At 29.8% G+C, this 10,447-nt stretch overlaps 1 protein-coding gene across 3 annotated transcripts; it reads right to left on the bottom strand.

The window, feature by feature from the left end:
* Positions 1 to 528: 528 nt before the first annotated feature.
* Positions 529 to 4,293, bottom strand: LOC130941622 (uncharacterized). Of its 3 annotated transcripts, none has more exons than XM_057870182.1 (3): positions 4,149 to 4,293; positions 2,765 to 2,911; positions 529 to 1,351 (listed from the first exon to the last, which is right to left on the bottom strand). In XM_057870182.1, the coding sequence occupies exons 1-3, from the start codon at positions 4,237 to 4,239 to the stop codon at positions 762 to 764; spliced, it is 828 nt and encodes a 275-aa protein (XP_057726165.1). In that variant the 5' UTR covers positions 4,240 to 4,293; the 3' UTR covers positions 529 to 761. The 3 variants fall into 3 exon arrangements, with proteins under 3 accessions (XP_057726165.1, XP_057726166.1, XP_057726167.1); XM_057870183.1 differs by having other exon boundaries at positions 2,765 to 2,797; XM_057870184.1 differs by lacking the exon at positions 2,765 to 2,911.
* Between the last annotated feature and the right edge of the window lie 6,154 nt (positions 4,294 to 10,447).

Raw genomic sequence — 10,447 nt, 5'->3', positions numbered from 1 at the left:
AATTCTCTTTTGATAAGTAAGTCCAATGACACATCACAAATATTATTTTTTGATAGACAATTTTATTTTATTAACATCACAATAACGTTCACACTCACTCAACCAAATAATTAACGCTTCCAGTAATAATTATCTTACCGAGAAATGCTAAGTAAACAAGGATCATTTTAAACAACATAACAACCACCAATTAAATAAAAATATACTATATTTTAATTTAATGTTATTAATACACTACATTTTAATTTAATGCTATTAATTAAATTTAAGATTAATTTACTCTTTTGAACCCTATTAATTCATATTATTTACACATTGTTCAAAAATATTATTAATTATCTATACTTTTTCTTACCCTCATATAAAAATATTTTTAGCCAGTCAAATTATAATCATACTTAGTCATCAATACCTATGTCACCAGAGAACTCACCTACTTATTATATATTTTGTGATCACACATACTAGAAAATTGAAAAGAGAACGTCATTATATTACTCTTATATATCAATGAGCAAAAACATAAAATTGAATTAACATATCAAATATTCTTTTATTTCATAATTTTCAATTACAAAGGCAAGTGATAATAACGAACTTACAATATGACCAAACTAGAGAAGGAAGTAATATATTATATAACTTAACAAGAAAATAAGACTTAGCACACGGGAACAAATTATATCCATAAAACCATCATGGCAGATGGTGTTATTTAATTTAGGACATATAACATATAGCAGTGTTTTTAGTTTGCATTATTAGTTCTTTATTGTCTCCTTATCAACCTTGTCATTCATATTGAGCACACCATAACCTACTTTGCTATCTCTTGGATCTTCATCGGGTGGAGAATCTGCTCGGGCAGTAGAATAGGCATAAGTCACTTCTCCCTCATCATCATCATGGCCACGCGAATAAACAACAGATTTGCCTTTTACTCTTCTTTCTTTAGCATCACGTTGATCCTCATCATCAGGAGGTTCTGCTCCAAAGAGATTGCCATAATTACCTTCTTTGGCACCACGTGGATCAACAAGAGGTTCAGCTGAAGAGCCATGGACATGACCTAGCTTCAAGTCTTCTTCGCCGTCATCTTCATCAGGAGGTTCTGCTCGGAAGAGATTGCCGTAATAACCACCGGCTTTGGAACTATGTACTCCTTCGCCATCATCTTCAGGAGGTTCTGCTCTAAGGACATGGCCATAATAAGAACCTTCTTTGGCACCGCGTGGATCAATAATAGGAGGTTCGGCACGGGAAACTTTGAAAGATTTGGTTTCTGTTTTTGAAGGCTTCATCATTTTGCGATGCCAGAGTACTACTGCATCCTCATCATTGTTCTCCATTTCTGTATATTTTGAAGGCTTATTAGTTACTACCATATAGTTAGCTTTCAACCATGCTAAGCTTATAACAAAATAGCCACTAATTTAAAATACAAAAATGTTATTTATACATTAAAATCAGTCATTAAAATTAGCTACTAATATATTTGTATATAAATAATACACATGTGGTTTAATTTAATTTTAATGTGTATTATATTTTAATATATATTTTATATTTTGACCAATTTTAGTAGTTAATTTTAGTATATACATAACATAATCGTTTAAAATATATATTAAAATATAGAGTGAAATGACAAATAATTCTTAAAAATTTATATTTTGAACATATTAATTCCTAAAAAATATCAATAAAAATTTTCACATAACAAACGTATATAGGTTAGTTTAAATTAAGACCTTGTATCCTAATTACAAGAGTTAATTTAGAGGTAGTATATTCATATCTATTATCTTAAAAATTTTTATTGATATTTTTTAATTTTTAGGAACTAATATGTCTAAAATGAAAATCTTTAAGAAATTTTTTTATAGTAATTCTCAAAAATTTATTTATCACTTTATACTAAAATATAAAATACATAAAAATAAATTAAATAATACATATATTTATATATAAATAAATAATAACTAATTTTAGTAGGTAATTTTAATGTATAAACTATTTTTTATTAACTTTATAAGAATAATTTTGTAATGATAACTTTCTTTCATTAATAACAAACAAAAATCTTAGAAAGACAATAAAAAACTAGTTAAAAATAATTTTATATTTTTAATTATTATTAGGATAATTAAGCATAATTTTACATGTAATATTTATTAATTATAAATATTATATTTATAAAATTATAAATATTAAATTAAATAAAATAATTTTAAGTCTCTCTTATATTACCTAATAACATATTTCTTTGGGAAGAAGAAAAGGGGGCTCTATAAATATATAGTTCTTTAAAAATGTTACATATTTACACATCAAAAAATATTTACTAAATTAATTATTATATATTTGTGTATAAATATATCTATAATTTAATTTATTCTTAATATATATTTTGTATTTCAATATATTTTATACTAATGTTAATTTTAGTGTAGATCTATAATTCTTGTTAAGTTATACGTTAATAAATAGACAAAAAGAAAATATAATCTCTGTATGTTTATGTAATCCTTCATTTCAATAATATTGAATTGGAGTTGGATTCTTAATAGAGAGCATGAACAATAATTATAGTGATTGTTGTATGAAATATATAACGCAGTAGATAATTTAATTTGTTCATATAAACATTAATTACGAAACCATTAAATTATTTTTGTGAAAATAGTTACACTTTAGCATTTTATTATATGCATGATTATCTGACTAATCAGGGAAAAAAAAAAAAAGTAGAAAGGTGCTTTACCGATATATTTAGACCAGCCATCAATGGCGGCTTCTGGGGGCGGGGTTGTTGTCGTTGTAGTAGGATTGTAACCAATAGAAGGATAAACCCAGTCATTTATTGAATCTTTTATCTTTTGAACTTTCAAATTATACTCTGTTTTTCTCTCTTTTAATAATGAATCAAGAAAATATAATGCAAAATCATGTTATAATCAAATGGTGAAATATATAATATATACAACGTACTTTTATAACATATGCCATGATAAAAGCAACTTTTTATTATATAATATCAAAATTAAAGATCATAAAGAATAAAACTTAAAAATCCAATTTTGATTTACAACACCGCCATGAACTAAAGACTTTATTCATAAGCAGAGCAGGCACAGTGACGGATCCAGAAATTTTAGGTCGTGGGGGCAAATATATATATATAAAAATAACAAAACAATCGTATAAACATATCAAAACATATAAAAATAAATAATATAAAAATATTAAATAATTTTTATTTATTAATTATCAATATTAATATATTAATAACTAATAACGTAGTTATTAATTCAATTTTTTATAAATTAACTACATAATAATAATAATAATAATAATAATAATAATAATAATAATAATAATAATAAATTTTGAGTTAAAAAATTCAAGGATATAAATTTTAATTAAATAAATTCTTAATTTATAATGCTATTGCTAGTAATATTTTATTTTTATTAAATTGATTTAATGAATATTTTTATTTTATACTTTTAGATAAAAATTAGAGTTTAATTTTGATATACTGACGATATAAAATATTTTATATGGTTGTTTAATTACGTATGTTTTTTTAGATAATTATTTACACGATTAATATAAAAAATATTTTTTTTATGATATGACATTACGTAATTGGATATACGTGTAAATTTATTTTATACTAATAATATATCAAAATTCAATTCTAAAAATTATATATATAAAAAGAGTTAACTAACTTATATCTTAAGAGAACATGTTTAGAGTATAATAATAAAATGTTTTTAAATTTTTAATATAATTAATATATTGAAAATAAAAGAAATCAATAATTTTTTGTCAAACATTTTTTATGGTATTTTTAAAATTGACTCTTATGACATATGTTAACAAAATTCTTAAAATATTTTAAAACAAAATTTAATAGGTAATTTTTTTTAATGTGGAGGCAAGTATAATTTTTTAATGGGGGCATATATATATTTATACATATACTTTGGCATATTTTTTCAAAATGTTAGTGGGAGTACTTGCCCCAACAAGTTATATAGTGTATCCGTCCCTGAGCAGGAATATCAGTTGTAATGTTAAAATTGTTTAGATAACTACTAGTTACGTACATAATCATATTTTTATGAGAGTAGACTCACCTTGGGGCAATTCATGATGAGCTAGAACATGAGAAGACAAGAAGAAAACCCAAAGAAAAACAAAGGAAAGATATGCCTTTAAATTATCCATATCACCGATCTTTGGTAGAGATACAAAAAAGGGATATGGTGTGCAGGTATAATGGAATTAGGCAAATATATATATAGACTGAGATATAATGATGATGATCACAAATCAAACTTGCATGGCCTCTTGGCCAATATAGAAAGTCAAGAGTCAATTATGTTAGTTAAATATGAATTAAATTACTTAGGTAACCAATATTGTTAAGTGAAGAGTCAAGTATTGATGAAATATGAATATAATTAAGGTGATTAGGGAGAACCACACTGATATCTACTCTTGAAAGATCAACATATTGTTGATGTGATCCTTTTTTTTTTTCTTTTAAGGTGCGTAGTACCCCGATGAAAGATATTTAGAATTAGAGATTAGTTTATAAGTGTTTGTCTTTTAAATGTGAGTTTTTCGGTAGTTAAAATCTTTAAATTTTGTAAGGTTGTGAGAACTGAATTGGTCATTAAATCGGTTAAATAACTGATTCAATAGTTTAATGATTTAATTGTGGTTAAATTGTGGTTGAACTGGTTTGTTAAATATAAAATAAAGTTATTAAAGATATTATATAAATCTTTTAAAATTTAAATTCAATTATTTATGGCATAAAATTCTATATCCACATTCAATCAATAATCACCAACAAATAATAATAATATCAATAATTATTTAATTAGACAAAACTCGCTCAATTGATGCCAAATTACTAATTAAAAATAGCTATGAACTAATCTCAACAATAAAAATGGATACAACCTCAAAGAAGAAAAGTCTAAAACCCAACTTCATGTTTCATTTTTAGTTGCAACATAGCATACCTTCAACGATCATAAAACAAAAGGACTAAACAGAACCAAATTATAAATGTACATACAACAATTATAGCAAAATAAAACCTCAGCAATTACAGCAATTACAGAAAAATTCAGAATTACAGCAATTCAAAATCCAAAACTATATCAATTTTGTCACCATTATAAAATTATATCAAAATTCTATTCAGCATTCAAAATCCAGAATCCAAAATTATATCAAAATTAGGAGGATTATTAGAAGAATACATTACAGAATATAGAATTCCACAATACGTGATCACTAGTTTTCAACATTTATTCTCTATACCCTGTTACCCCTATATTCCGTTAATAGAAACATGGAGAAGATTTCGAATTTTCATAAATAATGTAGTGAAGCAATGCATATAGCACTATCATCTGATAATAAAAACAATCAGCAATAAGCAAGTGAAACACCTCAGAAATCAGAATAAATAAAAATAACGAATAATCAATGACTCGTTCCACACACAACAGAGAAAACAAATCAAAAACTAAAGTGAAAAAGGAAGAAATAAGTGGAAATAAAGAAGACCACGAAGAAGATGTTGAGGGACATCGAAGACTGAAGAACTCACGATGACGGCGAATCGTCCACGGCGGCACGGGTTGCACACACACACACACACACAGAGATGGCTCGGAGACAGAGGAGTTTTTGACAACGAGAAAGAGTGGTCGACGACAGCGAGGACAAAGGCGGGCTTCACGACGAGCACAGAGACGGTGAGGAGGAGAAGAGTGGCAGCGACTGAGACTAAGAGAGAGAGAGAGATTGGGGCATTTTGTAGCTTGTTTTGCAGTAACCATGAGAGACACTGCAACAATGGAAGAAGCCATGCACATCAATCTCAGAGACAGCTCCACCGCCTCCATCCTCCGCCATTGCCGTATCCGACAAGGGCTCCGCCCATTCTTCTGCTGCTCTTCAAAGCTGCCACCTTTGAAATTAGGGATTTAGCATTTTGGTGAGACTGAGAGTGAGAGAGAAGAAAAAGGGGATTCGGGCATTTGGGGGTGCACATTTTGTTTTTTTTTTCAAACCAAAACGATGCCGTTTGGTGCTGGATGGGAGAACCGGGCCTTCAAAAAAATTGTCCAGTTCGTCTGGTTCACCGGTTAACTACCGGTTCGACTGATTTTTTATCGATTTTTTGCAGACCAGTTTGACATTAACCGAACCAGATAAATGACCGATTCCCAATTAATCCGGTCAAACTGGCCGGTTTAGTCCGGTTTTCAGAACCTTGAAATTTTGATTAGTTTTCTTGTGCGGTTACTTTGAAATTATTGATTTGAAAACAAAAAAAATGTGTTAGTACTTAAAATTATTATTGTCAAACTCGTGAGTTAACCCATATATACTCATATGAATTTACGAGTTTAGAGACACAAACTTAATTTTGAGTAAACTTAGTTTAGGTAGTCAAATTCGCGAATCTAGGAATGAGTTTGCAAGTTTATTTTTTGCTCCTTTAATGATCTAAAACGGAGTCGTTTTGTCCCAAAAAACAAAGAAAAATTATTTTCAGATGTAGGATTTCACATAGATAGAACACGCACTCCTCTCTGACTCTCAACAGCATCGTTTCTTACTTTCTCAAGTCCCAATTCTCATTCTCTCACTATTCCCCATTGCTGACCACTGCGTTAGTGCTGTTTACCACAGTTATCAACGCTGTTGTCGACATCTCCTGCCTTTATTGTGTTTCTCGCCTTCATCTACTCTAATCGTCTTTGGATCCGATTTTCTTGCTCACTAGTTTACCTTGCTTCGCATCTCTACCATCTGCCTTAATACCGCCATTTGTTGCCATTTACCTGCTTCTCCTACCTTTTTTTCCTGCTTCGTTGCCGCTTGCCGTTTCTCACTCTCTGGCTCTTTGCTCTAATATTTTGCTTCATGACTTTTTATATGCATTGCACGACGTTGCTGTGTCTTTTCTCGGTCGGTTTCGTGATGATTTTCCCTCACATCTAATCATCGTGGGTTTGCTTTATTCATGTATATTTGCTGTATTTATTTGAGGTTCAATGTTTATGGGTGTTTGTTGTTATAGAATGTTCAATGTTCAATTTATATCGTTCAAAGTTTATAAATTGCATTGCTTTTAATTTAGTATTGAATATTTAGTAAATTACAGAGTTAGTATATGTAATACCCTAATATTTTTTAAATTAGGCTTAAGCCTTATTTAGATTATATTGGTTGTTGATATTCAAATTTTATGAAATTTTTGAAATAAAATTTTTATATAAAGTAATTTTAAAAAAATAGTAAATAACTAGTTTTTTATTTTTAAAAGCCATTTAAAAATAGTGAGAGTCTTGATCATTATAATCGTTACTAGTTAGGGAATATAAGTGGACCTAGTGATACTAACATGGAAAATCGGCGTACTATACTATAAAGGCGAAAACAATGACAAACTTTACTCATATCAAATAATCATATAAATAAAGAAAATCAAACATCAAAACCACAATTGAGTCACTCAATAAAGATAAAACAAGACACGCAAAAAATTTTAATTCTCGTACTTTGTACAACTATAACTAAAACAATCGCCTATTATCCATCCTTAATATGAATTTGAGCAAGTGCTTAACGTTCTGTATATATGTCCTTAATATCCATTCCTAATCATATCATACTGTACACGTCTTTTCAACTCAATCGAGTAGTGTATTGCTTCGCACCGTGTCATTTCTGAAGATAGTACGGGAAGAGGGGTGAGAAACAAATGTTTTTCAATAATTTATTTATGTAGTGTCATTGTATCCATCTCCGTCTACTCTGAATTTTAAAATAAAAGCAATGATGATGCAATGATGATGTTCAATTAGTATTTTCAAAAGTCTTATTTGTTAGTCGGAGTGGTATGGCTTTTAAATATTTTTTTCTTATGTTATGACATATGTGACTCAAGACTGAATATCTATAATGTTAAAACATACAAAATACAAACACATAAATCTTGACTTAATTTCTCTTGACATTCTCCAAATATCTCTGTACATGAAAAGAAAACGATCTCTTGGTGATATAAACTCTTATACGATGTATGAAATTGATCTTAATTTTTCTTAAGCATTCTTTTAACATTATTTTGACTTGGAGGGTATTGAACTCAAACTATGTATAAAATTGATGGGAGACTCCTTCCCTTATCGAAGGTTCTTATTCTAAAATCTTGTCGATCACATTCTCTTACTGAAAGATTACTTCGATTATCTTATCTTTGGGGGTTACCTTTCCTTAACAAAGGATTATTATTTCTGTTCTTTAATGCATATAATGTAAATCCCGAAAAGTTTATAAACAATTAGCTAATAAAATAAATATTATTTAAAAGATTAAAAAATTAAATGTTATCATTTAAAAAAGTAGAAATATTTAAAACAAGAATTTTAACATTAATTTTAAAGATTTTGGTCTGATATTGGGCCAACTTAACGGATTAAACCGATTGAGCTCGGCCCATATTGGGCCCAAAGCCCAACCCATATAAGCCTTTTCCCCCACTTGCAGCCAGAACATTTTACATTTCACTGTGAAAGGGGGAGTCCACAGTGAGAAGGGAGAAGACCAATAGAACCCTAACCCTTTATTTAATTTCCAACTTCAAATCCTTATAACTTTCAATTCGAAGTTCCAATTGACGAGTCGTTTGTGGCCACGCATTCATCTCATCGAGCTCTTCAATTCTATCTGAACAAAGTGGTATGTATCGCTATATTTCGTGTCCAATTCTCTATTTTCCTTTTTTCCACAAATTTGGTTTGGATTTTGAGTGATTTTGATGATTTTTGTGTGTTTTAGGTGCAATAATATTGGATAGCTGTTGTATTTTACTCCAATCATCAATGGGTAAGGTAAGAAAACTATAAACACTTGTGGTTTGTCCAATTTTGTGTACCCTAGTGCTAATTTAGTGAATTGTATAAACTAGCTTGAGTTTATGTTGCATTAGAGTTGAATTGTCAAATTGGAGCTCTTGGAACAAACCTTGGGTGGCTGAAAACATTGAGTTTGATTTGGAGTCTTGGAAGCTTTGATTTTGGCATTTTGAGTTTAGGGAGGGATTGGCCAAGGTATGGTTTTGGTTTTTCATAGATAATGTATAATGTTACGTGAAAACTTAGGCTAGTTGACCATAGGATAGGTTGAATTATGTGAACTTGTTAAGATTTAGTAGTTTTGGTGAAAATGTTGGGTTTATTATGACCATGAGATGATGATTGATGTGGATGATGCTTGTGAGAATTGATAATGATTATGAGTTGTGATATATATATATATGTTGATAAATAATGAATGAATTGTTTGAATTGGAATTGCTAAAATTGGATATTAGTATGTTGTGGGAGAGATGGAAAGGATATGTATATGGTTTGACTATTGTTGGAGTTGTTTTGGAGTATGAAACTTTGGTTTAAAATTGAGAATTTTGGAAATTGGAGGTTTGGTATTTCTTTGGTAAAAGCTTATTTTTGACCAATTTCGGCAGGCTATAACTTGGCCTCCACAATCCCAAATTTTGTGAAACTTGTTTTGAATGAAAATTGAATCCGTGAAGTTTATACCATTCAAAGAACAGACTAAAAATGAATTTTAACGAAAAAGTTATGCGCGTTCAAAGTTGAAAATATTAAACTGGTTTTCTGGAACATAGCAGCTTTGGCAAATTCTGATAGTCATGTGTACACACACATGCACGCAACGTGGACCCTGGGCTCTGGCCAGACATCTCGCGTACACGGGCATGTGCATGCGTATGTAGAATGGGCCAAATGACAGGCTCGCGTACGCGAGTAATGCTATGCAACGCGGGGATGTTTCCCTGCCCAAGGGCTCACGTATGCAGACAAGGAGCGCATACGTGAGATGGTCAAATTTCATACTTTCGCATATGTGGACATGGTATGCGTACGCGGAACTCCTGTTTTCTGAAAATATTATTTTTTTAGTTTCAAACCATTCCTCTAACTTTCCAAACCTATGTAATTATCAATTGAGGTTTTTCTAGCTAGTGTTTAAATTTTTTTGCGGTGAGCAAGAGAGTATTGATAAAATAAACGAGGGTAGTTCTATTTTGCATTCAGAGCTAGAGATTTAGGGTTACAGAGTGCTGTAGGTAGGTCAACTGAAGTAGTTTCATGAAGTGTTTTGAATTGATTAAAGAGAAGATTTCAAAGTATTAGTGGAGACAAGTTTGAAGAAATATATGTGAATTATAAATATAATATTGGACGTGATTTGATTGTGAATATGACTGTTTGATCTCGAGCACTCTTTCTCAAAAGTGTGACTCCAGTGAGATGGTCCCCTTCATTGTTTCTCATGATGTTGTAAAATCACCTCCAGCGAGATGGTGGGAGGT

The sequence above is a fragment of the Arachis stenosperma genome, chromosome 7, assembly GCF_014773155.1.
Source record: "Arachis stenosperma cultivar V10309 chromosome 7, arast.V10309.gnm1.PFL2, whole genome shotgun sequence".
NCBI classification, from domain to species: domain Eukaryota; kingdom Viridiplantae; phylum Streptophyta; class Magnoliopsida; order Fabales; family Fabaceae; genus Arachis; species Arachis stenosperma.
This window is presented reverse-complemented; position numbering and strand designations above follow the sequence as displayed.